The 19,377-nt window shown below is 36.2% G+C and overlaps 2 protein-coding genes across 2 annotated transcripts in view; one reads left to right on the top strand and one right to left on the bottom strand.

Moving 5' to 3' along the window:
• The window catches only part of slc5a10 (solute carrier family 5 member 10), a 27,108-nt gene extending 26,233 nt beyond the window's left edge, over window positions 1–875 (top strand). The window contains exon 15 of the mRNA XM_039648297.2: window positions 207–875. Within this exon, the coding sequence (XP_039504231.1) occupies window positions 207–403 (197 nt within the window). The 3' untranslated portion in view covers window positions 404–875. The remainder of the gene's footprint in view (window positions 1–206) is intronic.
• Window positions 780–19,361, bottom strand: grapb (GRB2 related adaptor protein b). The gene is made up of 6 exons (XM_039648243.2): window positions 19,288–19,361; window positions 15,896–16,282; window positions 14,275–14,372; window positions 11,684–11,803; window positions 4,449–4,617; window positions 780–2,844 (listed from the first exon to the last, which is right to left on the bottom strand). Exons 2-6 carry the CDS (start codon window positions 16,211–16,213, stop codon window positions 2,665–2,667), a joined length of 885 nt encoding a protein of 294 aa, XP_039504177.2. The 5' UTR covers window positions 16,214–16,282; window positions 19,288–19,361; the 3' UTR covers window positions 780–2,664.
• Between the last annotated feature and the right edge of the window lie 16 nt (window positions 19,362–19,377).

Raw genomic sequence — 19,377 nt, 5'->3', positions numbered from 1 at the left:
CACTTCATCAAATATGAGACAAATTCTGCTGTAAAGAAGCTCTAGAATAGTAGTCAGTTCAATGTTGATTCAGTGTTAATGACCCAAAGTTGAATCAGATATAAAGTAAACCCTTTAAAGCCCATCGTTTATGAATATGGTAATCATGAAAAATCAAAAGCATCATGGCAGTTCATTTCACAGCCAACATTTTTGTGTCAATCTAGGCTGTGAGTCTGTGCGCAGGGGTAAGTGTGTGCGCACCGCTGGGTTCTGTAGTCCCCGACCTGGCCGAATTGTGACTGGGAATTCATCTCCCATCATTCACAGCATCAGAGAAGATCCCTTCTGGTCTCGCTTCTGCTGCGCCAATGCCATCATCCTTGTGTGCATTAACATCTTCCTCTATGCTTACTATGCGTAACGTACTCCAGCTAACAGTCACGCACATCAGTTTTTTTGTCATGATAATATAAGTGCATCACCTAGTTGACTGATAAAACCTTTGGGGTTTTATTTGTTAGATATCCATGTTAAAAATACAATTACATTTAGATCAGAACGACTGCAAAACAATGCAATAGCTGAATTAAGATCATCATCAAACAGTTATATATATACAAATTTTCATATAATGCATATATGTTGAACAATTGTATATTTACCTTTGAGAACAGGGGAGAATAGAAGTTACCATGAGTTTTCTCACAGTGCATGTTGCAAGGCAATATGCATAAAGTAAGATCTTATGTTTGATAAATATGTTCACATTAACTGGGACAAAAAAAAAACCTCATTACTAAATACTCCCAAAGAAATGGGTGTAAGTTTAACTGCAGTATTTCTTCTCTGTAATGAATGAACAGTGATTAAACTGTAATTTTCTGTACAGCACATCAATGACTGTGTAATTTGTGTCTTAATAATAATTTCAACAATAGCGTGAGAATAGCCTATATTATATGGTTGTAAGAGCAGTTTGTCAATAATTTTAAGAACAGAAAATCATGAAACATTAGCTTGAATATTTGTGACTGTCTATATTTAACTTTTTTGTTTTCTCTTAATTTATATTGTTTTATTGTTAATGTGCAAATTAATAATTGATACATTAAAATTATGAAGCAATGTGTAAATCTAGTGTGTTGGGTTTGGAGTGTGTGTGTGTGGGAATGAATCGTAGACGTACAGATGGATGGATGATCTAATTTAAGGGTTTAATGCTCCTTTATAGAATATAAATGTGAACGGCATTAAAAATAATGAATTTTCTAGATAAAAGTTAATTTTTTTCCTTGAGTTCAAAGGTCATAGAGACCATATCTGCTCATGAAATACATCCTTAATTTTTTTTTTTTTTATGTATTACACCTGCTGTATTTCTACAAAACTTATCATTACAGTTATCTATCATGTGTTCAATGCGTGCAGGCAATTATTAGGTGTAAATACGTGTTAGCAGTTTGGCTGACTCATATTTTATCACAGTACATCAGACCGTTAACACTGCAGCAAAGCTTGCTAATATATACTATTTTGTATATCAATGAACAGCAGTTGCAGCTTTAAGAGAAAAATAAGATTTAAACTTTGATTTCACACATCATACATGTCAATGTAAATTAAATTGCATTGCTTTTAATACATGAACTGATCAGTAGAGAAAGAGTTACTTAAATTATGGTCACTCTGAAAATAATATTATCTTATTATTGCTTATTTTTATGGTGATCACGTTAACAGCATAGAATCCCAAATGTTTTCACATGGCATGGGTGGATCCAACGTTTGCTTTCCATTGGAACATCAGTCAGAGGTCTTCCTGAACAGACATATGACTGAAAACAATCCAATAACCCTCTCTTTTCTGGTACAGAAAAACTTAAATCCATTTAATATAAAAAATACATATATATTTTTTTGCATATATGCAGTTTTATAATTATCTCCAGTGGCCTATTTAACAACAAAAAAAAATATTTTTGTTGGTTTTATCCATGATTTGTTAAGATATGATGTTGGAAATGTATATATATATATATGTATATATATATATATATATATATTGTTACAAGCCATTGGTTGAGCAAATGTTTTTATAGCACCACAAAGCCACAGTGTTTACAAAGAAATCAATTTGCTAATTATTTAATGTTGTCTCTGAATATCAATCTAGGATTGGATTTTTTAAATCACAAAAATTGCCATTAAAGTATGTTTCTAAGAAAAAGAGAAAGAACATTTTCCAAGTATGTACAACTTTAATATGAATGTTCACTTTAAAAGAGGAAATAATGAGCAAAATGACAATGTGTTTTTTATGTCTATCAATTAAAATCATGAATTAAGAGCAATAAAACTCCTTCCATTTGAAAGTATTTGAAAGAAGAATAGATAGGAAGCTCAGATGATGGCTGATCAGCGAGTAAATGTCACTCAATAGTCAACTGTTATAATCCTTAAGGGTGTTACAAAACTGGTTTGTTGACAAGTTAGAATTGCTTCCTGATTTGCTAAGAATGATTTACAAAGAGATTTATGGGCAAATGCTGACCATGACACATAAGTTTAATTCAAACCTTAATCACCTGATACACCAAACATTGATGCATTGGACTTTGTTCCCCTTCAGATTTATGGAGAGTGTGTGTAATGGATGAGTAAGTCTTATCTGTACATGACAGTTCAGTGGTAAATTGGCTGCACATACTCTGGTGGGAAAACGCCCACTCTTCCCCGGCATCGCCCCCTCCAGCACTGAGCGTCTGAACAGTCCAGCACATCAATGACATCACCGCGCAGGAAACGTAGATGAGTCGCATGATGAGATGTGAAGTCGAAGAGAGCATGGGCATGGCGTGGCCTCTGAAACACACACACACACACACACACACAAAATTACAGGAAATGCATTGCAATTATGAGAAAAAAGTCACAATTATGAAAAACATACCACAATTGTGAGATATAACAACGCTATCTCATGTCCAATTCGTACGAATTTGTACGAGTGATTAAAAGTGGCTAATTAGTACGAATTTGTAGGATTTGTCTAAACCCACGTGATGGGTAGGTTTAAGGGCGGGGTCAGGAGTAGGTCATTCGTACAAATTCATTCAAATTGGGCAACTCGTAAAATATGTACGACTTAGCAAAAATTTTTGAGTGAAGTCGTACGAATTGTTACGAATTAGCCACCTCGTAAAATTCGATATAAAGTCACGACTGTCAATAATAAAGTCACAAATGTGAGAAACAAAGAAATAATATCAAAATTTTGGAGGAATAAAGTTGCAATTAGGAGAAAGAAGTCTCACAATTGTGAAAAACATGCCTAAATTGTTAGATATAACAACGCTATCTCACAACCAATTCGTATGAATTTGTTCGAGTGATTAAAAGTGGCTAATATGTAGGAATTCGTACGACCTCACTCGTACGATTTGTGTAAACCCACGTGATGGGTAGGTTTAGGGGCGGGGTCAGGGGTTGGTCATTCATACGAATTCATTCAAATTGGGCAACTCTTAAAATATGTACGATTTAGCAGAAATTTTACTAATCCGTACAAGTGAGATCATACGAATTGTTACGAATTAACCACCTCGTAACATTCGTACGAATTGCCATGAGATCTGGTTGGATATAAAGTCACTACTGTCAATAATAAAGTCACAAATGTGAGAAACAAAAGTTGAGGAATGAAGTTGCAATTAGGAGAAAGAAGTCTCACAATTGTGAAAAACATGCCTAAATTGTTAGATATAAAGTTACGACTTCCATAAATCGTTTCGCACGCTAGAAAGTCACGGTTACAAAGAAATGCAATCAAAATGTAAGAGAAATAGTTGCAATAGTCACAACTATGAGGAAAAAATTGCGATTACAAAAAGTCTTAAAATGATGAGAAAGTCAATTGTGAGCTATAAAGCACGGCTGTGAGAAATTAAGTCAGCGAAATAAATTATTTAAATTTATGAGGAAGTTGCAATTGTAAGATATTGTCAGAATAATGAGAAACAAGTCTCACGATTATGAGAGAAAGTTGCCTTAATTGTGAGATATAAAGTTATGTCAGAAGTCACGATAAAATAGAAATTTAGGACAGTCACGATTACATAAATAAATTACGACTGTGAGAAATACCTGCCACGATTGTGGGATACATAGTTGTAATTTATGAGAAAATAAAAATAAATAAAATAGCTCTGAAGTTCAAAAGGATTCCCAAAGAAAAAAAATTCCCAGCAATAATGTTGATAAAGGAGGGGTCACATATGGCTCTACGCATGCCTCGTTAGAGCTTGTAACAGGATATGATGTCACGCTCAAGCTAAAGAGGTTTGCATTAAGCCAAGAGATCGAAGCTTGGCTTCACATCCTCTATTGGTCAAACATCCTTTCGCTTTGCAAATTTGCAGATCGGAGTTCACCAGAGTTGAACTTTGACACCTCAGTAAGGCTCTTACAGCTAATGATCCCTCAGGCTCTTGCAGGAAGACGGTCCTCTCTTTGGCAATGCTGTTGATTCTGTAGAAGTCCACCAGCTGGTTGAGGGAGCTGAAGACTTCATCCCATATGAAGTACTGCCCTAATCCATCCTTCAAAACCCTAAAGTGCTGCACATGGTCCCCGTAACTAGAAAGAGAGAGAGAGAGAGAGAGAGGGTTGTTGCTTCTAGATTAAGGGGTAGATCTTGCCTGGACTTACCAGTTTATTAAATCTGAGCTTAAGAGTGTATGATTAAAGGTTTTGCCCAATAAATCACAGTTTGACATTTCAGCTCTCAACAAGTTTTTGAATCCCAATGATTCAGAAAAAGCACAGTGTTAATAACTGTAATCAAATTAGGCTCTGAACAAGTCTGTGCTTATTCTCCTGCAGATACATTACAGTATTCCTGTCTGATAAAATGCTCATTACAGTACATTCAACAGTGTACTAATAAATACACTATCCCCCAGTTTCACAGACAAGGCTTGAGCCTATCCTGGACTAAAAAGCATGTTTGAGCTGTTTTAACTGAAAGCAACTTGTCAGTACTTTTGTTTTGTCTCAAGACGCACACCAAAGGCAAGCTACGTATGTGATTTGTTCCAGAAACATTTTTTATGCAGGTTGCAAGTCTCTTCACATCCTGATAGCAATCACAAAGTTAAGTTGTGTAAGATATTTATATTTATATAACATATATCATCCGTGGAAGGCACAGGACGATGTCTTTCCTGTCTGTCAACTTATGTATTTCCATACATCCGTGCACTTGCTCACGCAGACATCAGTCACTGAGCACCGCAAACAAATCTGCAGCCGCCTTTCATAGTTCCTCGTGATCCAAATCAACAAACGTATGCTGCGTTCACACCTTAACTACTGTAATTTGGAAAAGATGGAAACCTGTGACGTTATACTCGAATTTATGAGCTTCAATGGCAACACTATCAACGCCGAAATGAATTTCAGGTCAGAGTTCATCAAGTTGTTTATGTTCAATATTATAGTAATGTTATGTGCTTTGAGACTTGAGGTAGTTTAACACCGTCTCTCGTGCCGCTTTTATTTGCTCCCTGCTGTATGCGTTCATGTGTTTTGGAGGAGGCGTGGCTTTGGAGACGCTCTAGGGAGGGTGGGATCGTATGCTTTCAAAGCTAGCTCACTATTTCTAGCCACTCCATAAATTGCCTTACCTTTAATCGAAGCCTTGTCTGTGAAACCAGGCCTAAGAATCAATCAAAAAATGCAGCAAAATATCAATATCCTTATGCATCAATGTAATACAGTGGATGTCCAGTAAGTATTTTGTAACTACATGTGTTAATTATTTTTCAAAAACATATTTATCATCAATAATTGTTTCTCAATTACTCTTTTTTGCTGAAATCAATCAATCTATCTTTCAGTCTATATTCTAAAATATGATTTATTTTTATTTAATTTTAGAATGTATAATTTGTTACAATTATTTATTTATTACAATTAATTTTGATCACTTGCATTAAATATATAAGTGATCAATATATATTTATTATATCAATAAATATATATATATATATATTGCCTTTCACAACCCCTGTAAATTGATAAATCTTTAAGAAATATATAAATGTATTTTTTCTTTGTTTTTTTTTGTTTTGTTTTTTTTTTTTTTTTTTACAAATGACTCATCTTATTTTTATTAAATTTATTGTAAATAATTCTGATTTGAACATGCTCTTAATTGTTTTTGGTTTACTGTGAAACATGCAAACAATGATGCACACCCTGCACCTGGGGCATGTGTCTTTAATCACCTGGTGGATCCACCCTACCACACCTGCTCTTAACCTGTGTGGGTGTTACTCACACAGATGCATATCAGTCCACGCAATCCTGCATGGATCACTTTGCTTGTTCAGACAGAAACGGTGACAGAATGAGGAACTGCCTCTGGGATGTGGATTTGTGTGTGTGTGTGTGTGTGTGCAAGAGAGAGAGAGAGAGAGAGAGAGAGAGGGAGGGAATTGTTCTAAAGATCATCAAAACAGCAGGGCATGTTTAGGGAGAGTAAGACATTATGAGTAATTATAATCAAAGTCATTACATATGACCCAACATTAACAATTCTTAGACACAAGCTCCAACATAAACTGTCATTACATTAAAGAGCACCTATCATGGATTTTTGAAAATCATGTGGTGTGAAATATAGCTCTAAGGGAATGAAAACATCCTGCAAAGATTTATATCGGAAAGTCCACCGTATATAAAGTTATTGTCTTTCAAAAGTGAGAGTCGACTCTGAGTCTATGTCATTAGCTGTTACATCGTGACGTAGATAGGTCATTGGCCGCTCCCAACAACTGCGCGTGCATACGGAAGTGTAAACTTGAAGTGACGTCTAGAACACATTCAAATACTTCAGCTGAATCGCATCATGTCGAGAAGACGCTGTGTTCTACATTGACTCTGTGCACGAGAAAAATGCTAACTTCCGCCTTGAGGGCGGATGTTGGGTATTTCGGTTCCGGTTGCCGTTGTTTACATCCTACATCAGTGGACCGGCTATCTTTAGCTATCTAAATATATTTGTCTAAAACTATGTTCGTTTGTTCATTGTCAAGTCAACCAACACAGTTTTCACTCATATTTGGGTGGAGCCAGGCGCTGCTGCATTGTGAAAAGTAAACGATATTTCACATTTTGTCACCGCACCCAAGCAGTCGCTTTACAGAGTGGAGCGTTGCGTATCCATGACAACTAGAAGGAAGTTTTTAGGCTACTAATTATTTATTATATTATACCCTTTAACCAGGAGAAGCCCCTGGGTTTAGAACCTATTTTGCAAGGGAGACCTGTTTAGAAATATGTGTGAACAGCCTAATATGTGTTAAACAGCCTAACTTGATAAGGAACGAACCAACGTCGGATACCTTTACTCCCTGTATGACATGTATAGTGGTTGTCAACACTGATCTATGTGACATTCTATATAGATAGCTGCTAGTGGTTGTCAACAACATAGCCTCTGAACATCTTAAACAAAACAATGGCCAACACAAACTGTTCTGGAAAATGCACTTTCTAACGCATGATTTCGCATTTTATAATGTATAGAGAGATATAACAGTTACCAAATCGCATAGCTTGAGCACGTAGCATGGCAACATTAATGTCCGAGTGATTCCACGTGTACCGCGTATGTACACGCCGTCAAATGTCCGAGCGAAACAAAACAAAATGTAGATCTACATCTGGGGAGCGATATTTATTTTTTCCTAGGATGGTAGGAGTGACGGGTAGGTTGGGGTTGAGGTAGGTCATATATATCATATATATATATATCATATATATATATATATATATATGAAGAGTTCAGATGCAAAAGCCTCTAAATGCCATTTGAAATTTTCTTCTTGAATGATGATTTTTTTTTTATCAAACTTGTATATTTAAGTTCAGTGATCTCACTTAAATAACAATTAATAGGTAATTATCATTGCCATTTAAGTGAAATCACTGAACTTAAATATACAAGTTTGATAAAAATCATCATTTAAGAAGAAAATTTCAAATGGCATTTAGAAGCTTTTGCATCTGAACTCTATATAACGTTAAGTCAACGGTATTCATAAACACGCTGAAAAGAAGAGATTATGCGTGTTGATAGCATGCCAAAAATACGTGATGTCATACATAAGCAATTTCATGAGATCAGTCTGAGCATGGATGTTGTTGTGACTTAACGTTCCCTTCAAAATGATGCAAATACTGAGAAATGTAATATTTAAACCCCTTCTCTCTTGCTCTGGGGAGCTGGAGGAAAATCATTAGCCAGTCGATGAACATAATCGACTGTAATATTCGGCAAATGTTCAAGACATCTGGAGAAACATACATCCTCTACGTCGTCCATCAGGCTACCGGAAACTAGACACCCCATATCGGTTTCGCAGCCGGAACTAGCATATGCTAACGTGCACATAGTCCATTGCAAAGACAGTTCAGCCACTTGTTTCCATTGTCCAGGGACGAGCATGTGAAGAATCACTAGTCAGAGTTCATATTTGCAACGCCCGCCCCGAACCTTGTGTTCTCATCATTTTAATGACGAATCATTCAAAATTCAAAAACCTAAATGAATTCATATGTGGATTCGCAAGTCGGTTGTTCCTGAAGGAGGACTCAGTATGTGTATATGGATCAGGTTCGTCCTCCTCCAAATCAAAATCTGTAAGTATTAATAATGTTTGCTGCTATATTTTCTGTAGCATGCACAATATAGTTATATTGTGTTGTGTACACTCCGCGCAGCTTCTAAGCGGGGTAAAGTTAGTTTTGTTTTTGATATTCGCCAGACATTCATTGAAAAATGGCAATTACATCCTAAACTTAGCCAAATACAGTATGACTTTGCTCTAATAAGCACTGCCCTTCAAAAGCCGCCGCAATGTGAGTTTCGCCGGGAAAGCTCGCTCTTGACGGAGACGCGAGTAAGGGACCGTGTGAAAAGTGCACTTTTTCTGACACGTTTGTTCAAACACTATATACAATTTTCAACACTTGACAAGCTATAATCCTGGTTATTGGCGTTCCGTTGCCGACAGTCTCCGCCTACGGTTTACCAATAACAACTGACTGGGTCATTTGACCAATCGCCGCAGGTTCGCGTCACTCAAAGGAGGTGTTTGGGAAAATGAATCGTCGAACGAATCATTTGGGAGTCGGTAAGCAAATCAGTTAAAAAATAAATGCATATTATAAGACAAATAAAGTGTTTTTTATCCTTGCATGCACGTTAATTTTTGGGAACTCCTAAAACAAAAATAGGAACATTTCAAATGCTATCCCAGATAGCAAACTGACATTGAATCAACGTGGAAACGACGTCTCTCATGACATTGAAACAACGTTGATTTTGCTCATCGAATTAACGTTGAACCAACGTCAGACGCGGCATTCTTCAAAGCTAAATGAAAATGGAAAACTGGTTTGCTTTCATAACGTTGAAACAACGCGTTGATTTCAAGTTGATTTTCCGTTAGTTTTGAAAGAATGACGCGTCTGACGTTGGTTCAACGTTAATTCGATGAGCAAAACAATGTCAGATCAACGTTGTTTCGATGTCATATTTCCACGTTGATTCAATGTCAGTTTGCTATCTGGGATGTTTGTAAGTATGTATAGTTCAGCTCATTCCTGAATGATGACTAGTCAATACAGCATTCCAGCTATGCTAAACTGCACAATAATTTAATAACTATACCACAAAACAGCTGTTCATCAGCTACTTTTTGAGACCATTTGAACAAACATTTGCAAATGATATGCACTCAAAAGCTGATGGTACAAAAGCTGTCACTAGGGAGGATCTAAAATATACCATTTAGGTACTAATATAATCACTTTTGGTACCAATACCTTTGAGGTACTATTAGGTACAATTTGGTGTACCTTTTGAAAGGATCCTCACCCAGTGACAGCTTTTGCACCTTTTTCCTGAGAGTGTGTTAAGCATTTATATTAGTTAGAGTTCCAAAAATATAGGCTACTAAATGTCACTGTATATACCTGTGAAGGTTGGTTTACCTAAAAAAATATAAATGATTTTTATTTCTATATCTTTCTGTCTTTTCTCCCTTGCTTTCTCCCTCCCTCTCCATCACACACATGTAAAAACACAGAAACATCTGTCCTGGCCTCAGGTACTCAAGCTTGTTAAGAGGTGCTGTGCTAATAATATGTGACTAGATTGGATTCATTGTGCTGCATTTATGTTGCAACTATCCCTCGAATTCTCTTTCAATTTCCTTCTCTTTGTCTCAGTAGAATTTGACGTTTTGGGTCAGGCCTTTAGAGGTGTAAAGCAAAGTGATCTAAAAAATAATTCATGCATGTCCACCTTCCCAACGCATGCCAACTTCAATAGTTTCAACTTCAAATTCAATCGAGTTCTACCATGAGCTGTGAGCTGTACATAAAAGAAGAAAAGAAAAGGTGTTGATGCAAAGACAAAATATTACTATCATTGAACAACCCCCAAACAATGAATGATATCTGAAATCATGCTATTACTTTTAAGCAAAACTAGTGAGCAATCAGATGGGTGAGATGTCCCATTAAGGTGTCGTTTACATGATACTGTTTTCAACTATAAACTGAAAGAATTGTACGCGTTTTGGTTGTCCATTTACACGCCAATGGCGTTTTGGGTGCCTGAAAATGCTAATTTTTGGAAAATGGGTTTCAAAGTGTAAACTACACAAATGTGAATTTGTGAAAATGGTGAAGTCATGCGCATGTGTATATTTCAGTGTGTTGTGTTCAGTCTATCTGTGTTCATTCAACGAACGAAATGAACGAGTTGACTCTGGAAAAGATTTGTTCATTTTGATAAGAGAGTTCGAACAGGAGAGCCACGAACGCGCATCACAGAACAGAGCAAGGCGACCATTTGAGCTTACAAAACTTAAACTTTATTTTTATTTTAAAAGAGCGATCGTTTCGCTTGATAAGACCCTTATTTATCGTCTGAAATCGTTTAAAGCCCTTTGAACAGTTTGCAGTTTTGCACTGAAACTGTCTTTTGGACCTTGAACGGTTTGGTTCCCATTGAAGTCCATTATATGGAGAAAAATCCTGGAATGTTTTCATTAAAAACCTTAATTTCTTTTCGACTGAAGAAAGGATGACATGGGGGTGAGTAAATTGCAAAGGTTATTTTTAAAAGTGAACTACTCCTTTAATAGGCTCTTTTGAATCGGGCAAGTAACCAGAACATCCTAGCAATAATCACAAGTGTCCACCAGAACATCTAGCAATAATCTAGTAATCTGAACAGTACATGCAGTAAATGCATACATATGTGTTATGTGCATGTATAACACAAAGTGTTATAAAAAGTACGTCTTGCTTGGCATATTTAAAAGGTTTCCGTTTCCACCAAGAGAACTCTGAACTGTTTAAATAGGCTGAGTGCTGGGAGCAAAAGGATTACATCACAGCAAAACGCCATGCACTCCACTCTAATTAGAGTGTATTAATGAAGAGCCAGATAGGGTAACAAGGACACACATTAACACACACGCATATGCAAGCACACTCATGTCGGCTGTAGACATCAGCACATGCAGGGAATAATAATATCAAGCCTTTATATTATGAAGTGTACATGTGTTTGGTAGAGGCGAGCAGTGAACGTAGGTTTCTTTTATAGGGTGTATCTGACCTGACAGACACAGAGAACTCTCCCGGTGTGCTCTCGCTCTCCCTAATGAGGAACGCTCCACACTCCAGCGGTCTCAGGCGGTTTTCTGCGGCCTGTCGTGATATTCCACCCACAAACCACCTGCAAAATACAAGCTCATCTGTCACAATACGTCATATTGTATATTTAGAAACTAAAAGGGGAATGCTGGTATAGTAGTTTACTTAAAAAAAAAAGGGGGGGGGGGGGGTTCTTTGATCAGATAAAAAAAAAGTTCAAGAAAAGATTTACTTGATTATTGTACTGCTTTGTAGAAGAGAACAGAAGCAATTCAGTGTTTTAAGTCTAGGCAGATTTTTTTTTTTTTTAGCTCAAACAATGGCCTACACTGACAAATGTACTTGTTGTTCAGTCTCAGTCTACCTCTTCCCAGCATGCACCAGGCTATGAATAATTAATATGGTTGTACTGTTGGATCGTTTGCAAGTTTTTTTTGTCATTGAGTTTTTTGCATTGAGTTTATTCCTCTTACAATAATCAGTTTATTTTGGGTTTTTTTTTGTCTCAAGCACTTTGCTCACCATGTACATTTCATAGAAAAGATGAAGCATATCATTTTGAATAACTTAAAATCTTGTAAATAAAGGGAATAATCTGCACCACACTCAAATAACTTCCAAGTAAGACTTGATCTAAATAGGCAATTATTAAATTTAAATTAATGCATTATTTATTTATTTATTTTGACTTTTTAAATTGCATTTCAGAAGTACATTTTATCAGTTCATGCATTCTCTGGGAATTTAACCTATGACTTATGACATGCTCTGTTTGATCTATAGCAATGGCAAATTATTATTAAAATTATGGTTACTTTTTGAAATTTCAGTAAAAATATATAGTATATATATAGTATATTTTATTTGTTGTTATTATTCATCACAAAAAAAAATTTACTCAGAAAATAAAATTTCAGTTTTTTTTTTAAATTTCCATAACAATTTGTTCACAAAATTCCTTCAGTGTTAAAAAGTATAATGTTTTCATCATGTTTTCAGATTTTTAGAAATGTGAGTGTTTACATGATATAGGGTATAGGAAACAACATGGTTCACTGGGCGCAAGTGTCCTGCCATCTTTGCTTAAGTAACTTGAGCTGTATTGACCATAAGCCAATGTTTGCCCTCATTCAGTCCTCTTTTTCATTGCAATCATGAATATTGAACTGACTCATCCTTTCAGTTCAATCTGGTAGATTCTCTGTCATAAACTGCTCTGTTCAGGTCGAGCCACAGCATGTTTGAAGGGCTTTGGTCTGGTCTTTGATTCCTGCTAATCCTCACTGTCTCACAAGAATCTCAATAATCCACATCACGGTAAAACTGCAGGCTAAGGAAGTCCTTATCTAGCAATGTCCTGACCTAGCAGTTTCAATAATAGTCACACCGACGGGAAGGCCACACCCACAGCAATTCGTAAATTGTATGACATCACAGTGAGGTGTAATGCTGGGAAATCCCTACATTTGTACAGAGGAATGTTTCTTTTTTTTCTAGTCTGGACGAATCATATCAATTGTAAAATACATAATCCTACATCCAACCCCAAAGCTCTGGCTGTGCATCCAACAGTACCATTCCAAAGTCAAGACCGATGCAATTGTCATCCACCTTACACATCACAAATACTTCAGAACCACTGAGAAACAACACCTATCAAATACGTTCTGAAGTACAAACTAGTGATTTCATGACTAAAAGAAATGACCCTTACTTATGGTGTATCTCTATCAGCTTTATATTCAGAAGTCAGTGCATTGATCAGGAAGTCATTTTAAGGACTGTCTCAATCGCAAAATCTTTCCAGGGCAGAGAAATGTCCTCTCCCTAAAAAGACCCACAATACACCTTGAAAACCAAGGAGCATCACTGCTCACTAACGGACGTTAACTGAAGTGTGAAACATAGAAACTCTTCTTAATGACCAACATAACTGAACATTTACATTTATTCATTTAGCAGACGCTTTTATCCAAAGGCAAAGCGATTTACAAATGAGAACAAAAAAGACATTAAACACTAACATGTTTTTCCCTTTACTGAATAACACATAAAATATCACTTTATCCCTAGATTTAATCTATTAGGAGATGGTCCTCACTGCAGAACATGAAATCCATGGGGAGTCGGATCCAGATCCAACTCCTCCCACCTTACGTATACCTAAACCTACCCAGCTCCACCCCTCATATCTGGATCCGACTCCGCCCCCTGGATCTTGTGAACTGCAATGAGGTGCTACTGTCTATTAGTGCAGTCCAACGCAAAGCATGCAGGGAACTACAGATACACAGCCCAGTTTCTAGTTATGTCAACAAAAATGACTCACGCGGATTAAATAAACTTCAGTTTTCTGAATTAAGATAATTGAAAAATTGTGTTACTTTAGCTCATTTGAATTAATTAAACTGAACAAGACGATCACTACATCATTTATTTATATTAATTATGAGTTACAAGAACAGAACAGAAGATGACTGCAGAGGTTTCCCAAAACATTTTGTCATTCACAGATAATGTCAAATAATGTGACTTTGGTCACGTGATACTTACGTGTGAGGTCTTACATTGATATAGTTCTTCGGTACATAGCCCCGCCTACCCAACAGCTCAGCTGTGTACCAGTTTGGATCGTCGTCCATGTTTGTCACCTAAAATAAGCAAGATTGCATAAGAGTTCAGATGTCCACTATCACCTTAGGTTCGAGAATAACTATTTGCTTAAGTGGAAATTTAAACAACTTTTCAAGTATCATGTAACTATGTAACAGCCCCAGATAACACATTTTGTTAATCAAAAAAAAAAAAAAAGTGTTTTGCAAAACAATGCAAATGACCAGATTTCCGCTTAAGTTCAAATAACGCATAAACAAATTATTAACTGGTCTAGTGTTTTACTGCCTAGTTAAAGGCACACTATGCAGGAATTCTGTTTTTTGTCAAACAGCGACCCCTAGAGTCGCTGTTGAGGACTTGTATTTAATTTTACTGTCGTAAATACCACTCATGCGTCTCTGCCATAGACTGACCCATTTGAAGCTGTTATATTAAGGTACAAATCTTGCGTGCATTTTTTGCGCTAAAATGTGTTTTTGAACGCTCGCGTCCGCTGCTATCAGTGTCATGGATACAGTGTCTCTCTCGGTCTTCACTCGGACGCGCTCTTCGATCTATCGCGGTTGCGGAGACTCTCTATTCATTGCGGTGAAATCACAAAATAAAATGCACAAAAACGTGTCCCTGCTTGATATAGACTGTAACCACTGATGGACATATTCAGTTTTGATGAGAGAGAAAAAGCTTAGATCCTATAACCTCTGACACGCTTGACAAAAATCTACCACTGGACCATTAAAGAACAAAAAAAAAAAACTTGCGGATCGTGTCTCTTCCGACCGCGTTTTCTTTGCTTTTTCCATCGTCGTGTATCACGTCTGAAATGCGCGCAAGTGACTTCGTGCTTCATGTTGTGGTTGATGTGTGTGACGTCGTTGCTGTAAAGCATGTTGAGATTCTCGCAAGATTTGTCGTGGCGCTCCTCTCAAACTTGCATTGCTGGTTTTTCCAGCGGTGTCCACCCCCATACCCCCCCCCCCCAATCTTTACAACCAGGATGAGACGCCTTACTTTGAGTTTGTTTACCACCGAAATGACGTTGAAGCTGTTATATGAAGGTACAATTCTTGCATAGAGTACCTATAACACAAAGTATACCCTGAGAAATGTTTACAATTTTCCCTAATAGATTTATAATTATAAAGTTGAAAATGGCCCGGTTTCACAGACAGGGTTTAGATTAAGCCAGGATTAGGCTTTAGAACAGTTAATTGCTTTTATTAACATGCCTTAGATTAAGAAAAACACATTACTGGTGTGCATCTTGAGACAAAACAATGGCAGTGACATATTTTAGATATGCCAGTGCAAGTTCAAATATGCATTTTAGTCTGAGACTAGGCTTAAGCCTTGTCTGTGAAACCGGGGGAAAGAATTATCTTGCACTGTACCCTCCCACAATCTGCCCAGCTACATAAACCACCACCTATTCATTCAGATATCCAATCTGAAATATTTGCTAGAACACCGATGCACACACTGCAAATTTCAGCATGCAGACTATAATCCTTGTAGTATCATACTAGTGTTCACAGTGAACTATTGCATGCAGACTCACCTTCAGGATGTCACCCTTCTGGAAACTGAGTTCATCACATTCACTCGCTCTGAAACTGTAAAGAGCCTCAGCCTCCATTGAAGAAAGACCAGAAGAGAAAAATAACAGGCAGTGAAGTGGAGATGAGACCAGGATGAAGACAAGAAAGAGGGAAGAGAAAAAAAGGGATGGGAAAGGATGAGCACAAATTGAAAAAGATGAAAAGGTTATTAAAAAAGATGGAGATGTAGAATGGAGAGGGTGAATGAGAAGGATAATCTGTAGAAGGACGATGAGTACAGCCTTCAGCGCAGAAAAACTGGAGCGACAAAAAAACATAGAGTGAAAAACTGAGGAAGCACAATGTTGATAGAGAAACGGAGAGAATATGTGTGTCTGCCAGTACAGCTGTGCAGCGGAGGGGGAAGGAGAGAGAGAGAAAGTGAGTGAGAGAAAAGAAAAAAGAGAAAATTAAAGAGAGCAGAAAAGCAGTGAACTGATCAGAACATCACATGCTTTTGATTCGATTTTTCGATATATGAGGAAATATAATGCACAACAAAAAATGTACAGTCACAAATTAAGACACACTTGAGTGAATTTATGTTCTTCTGTTGGCTTGACAAAACCAGCACACTGAAATCCTATTTAAGCTTCTTCTTCTTCTTCTTCTTCTTCTTCTTCTGAGAATAAATTAAGTCAGTATCTCCTCCTATTAGCTTTAAAGCTACACCCACCAAACTCAGGTCAGACCTTCAGACTGTTCTGACTCGGATTGCTATATCTTTAGGTTTTTAAAACTATCCCATATAATTTCATTGAGGGGACCAAAATGTTTATACTGTAATAGAGTATAGCTTCACATCCACCAAGTATCTATCACTTGCAAAGCCTAGCAACTAGGACATGCTAAAACATGCCAGCATGCTAATTCATGCAAACAACGTGTTAAAACATACTTGCAAAAAATATGAAATGTAAAACAATGTAAAACATGCTGGCAGCATGCTAAATCATTCCAGCAATGTGCTAAAACATGTTAGCAACATGCTAATTCTAAGAGTATGATAAATCATGTTAGCAACATGCTAAAACTTGTCAGCAACATGTTAATTCATGCTAGCAATGTGCCAAGTCATGCAAAACACATTAAACAATGCTAGTAACGTGCTATTGTTATTCTTATAATTGATTAGACCAGTTGATGTTTTCTAGGCTATTCATACATTAAAAATATATGTATATATATTTTCAAAGTGAAAACAAAATTTACCCTATTTACTTTGTTAGCGCACATTACTATTCTTGTGCTGAACAATTAATCCGTACAAGTTAATGCACAGAAATAAGTTTGTTGTGGTAATCTTTAATCAAAATCTGCTCAAATCAAAATATATAGAGGCTTTGTTCACCACAGACCTTATTTCAGGCGATTTAGCAAAAACCCATTCAAAAATAGACTTTAGAGCGAGGAAACCAGAAGTGCTAAAATGCTAACTCACTTCCGCGTAACTTCGGCACTCTATAATCCGTTTCACAAGGAAATACGTCACAACACTGGAGACTTCTATTTCACTGGGACTTTAAATTCATGAATATGAATCACATGGACTTAATGTTCCCTCTTTCCTTCTTTATACAAAATGTTTTATTAAACTCATTTAAAATTCTTAATTCATGATATGAATAATATGTTTTCTCACACAAAAACGATATAAATACTTCGTTTTCTCACAAAAAACACTCGTTTCGTGTCTTAGGACATCAATGTGTACTTACATTTACAAGTCATTAAATCATGTTTAATTTTGACTTCTCTGTGCACGCTTTTTAGTGGACCCCCTTAGCCTCCAGTGTATGACTGATAGACAACAACGGTTTGACTGAAAAATGTCAAAATTGAAAATACTGTGGAAACAGACACCTACATCTTGGATGCCCTTGAGGTAAGCTAAAACATATCAAAAATTAATTTCAAAGTGAACTATCCCTTTAAGAGCGCTTATTGCAGCTGTGCATGTTGGTCACGTTCGCTCTGATTCAGATCAGATGACACGATTTTTTTTTTTTTTTTTGACTTAGTGCAGCTTGATTAATTCATTTTAAAGAGAGCGTCTCAGAACTGAATAACTTGCACACGAGACTGCACTGAATATTTAATTGTTTGCATGGAGAGGATTTCAGTTCCCTGTATCTGACAGATGACAGTCAGTTGGCATGTCTGAGAACATGTGCAGCGTCCACCCAGCTCTCTATCCTGCACACACACACAACGATGTAAGAAACCATCCCTTCAGTGCTCACAATGAGAGCTTTATGAAGGATAACTTTGAGTCAGTGAGTACAGAAACAATATTTTCATTAAAATGAATAGAATAGTGATATTATTATATTTTCTAGAAGTACAACAATTATTTGACTCTTTTGAGAATGTACTATAGTAAAACTGAATGCATGGTATGCGGTAACTTTGAGGATTCATTTAGGGAGGGAGATTATTTTAGTTATGCTTTCATAGCAAGCACCAATTTGATAAGTATAGATTTGAACGTGGTAATGAGAAGCCATAGCCTATATTGTTACTTATACTTAATAGAAATGTCACAGTTTAAATCATGGTTATACAAGAAATAAAGTAAATAAGAGTCTTATAAAAATATAGGCTGTATTACAATATGCACAAAATATGGTGAATAAAGATATCACTATCAATACAATTTTAAGAAAAAAGGTTATTACATAAACTACTGAAAATAAACAATTTCCAAAGCTTAGCATAAAAATTGGCAAATAAAATGTTTACATTTTAAATTAAATGTAAAATTTCATTATCATAAAAAAGCTTAGCATTTTCTTTCTGCTTAGGATAAATGTAAGTGATCCTTCTCTTTTAGTTTTAGTTCAAATTTTATAAGTTAAACCCCTTTCTCACACAGCTCACCCAATTTCATGTAAATTGCATAATTAATGCATTTTTAGCGGATGTACACAATTTAAACGCATAGTTTATTCAGATATTAATTTTTGAGGTAATTCATACAAACAACCATGATATATACTGTATATTTCAGGAACCTTGCATTGTTTTGAGATGGACATCGCTGAAAGTAACTAGAGCTTGCCATTCAGAATGTGATTAGAAATATTATAACATAATCGGGAGCCTTTTTGAAAGAATCCTCTTACATTCTCATTACATTCAATTCAGACTGCAACCTCATTTGTTAAAATATATTCAGTCAGTATATTGGAATATTTAAAGTTCAATTTCTATCTTTACATTAAGTATTTCGAATTTAGAGATTGCATTTGACCTCTTGAAAGAATTTGCATAAACATTATTATTGATTCAAGGGTCATACTGACAAAAAACCCATTCCACAACGATCATATCTCAAAGACTGTGTACTCACTGATGCTTGATGTATTTCAGCTCACTGGAGACGATTTGCATGCAAATCAGTTTCTGTAATATATCTCTCTTACTAGAGACAACCCGGCTT

The sequence above is a fragment of the Pimephales promelas genome, chromosome 6 (assembly GCF_988280905.1).
Source record: "Pimephales promelas chromosome 6, fPimPro1.hap1.1, whole genome shotgun sequence".
NCBI lineage: Eukaryota > Metazoa > Chordata > Actinopteri > Cypriniformes > Leuciscidae > Pimephales > Pimephales promelas.
This window is presented reverse-complemented; position numbering and strand designations above follow the sequence as displayed.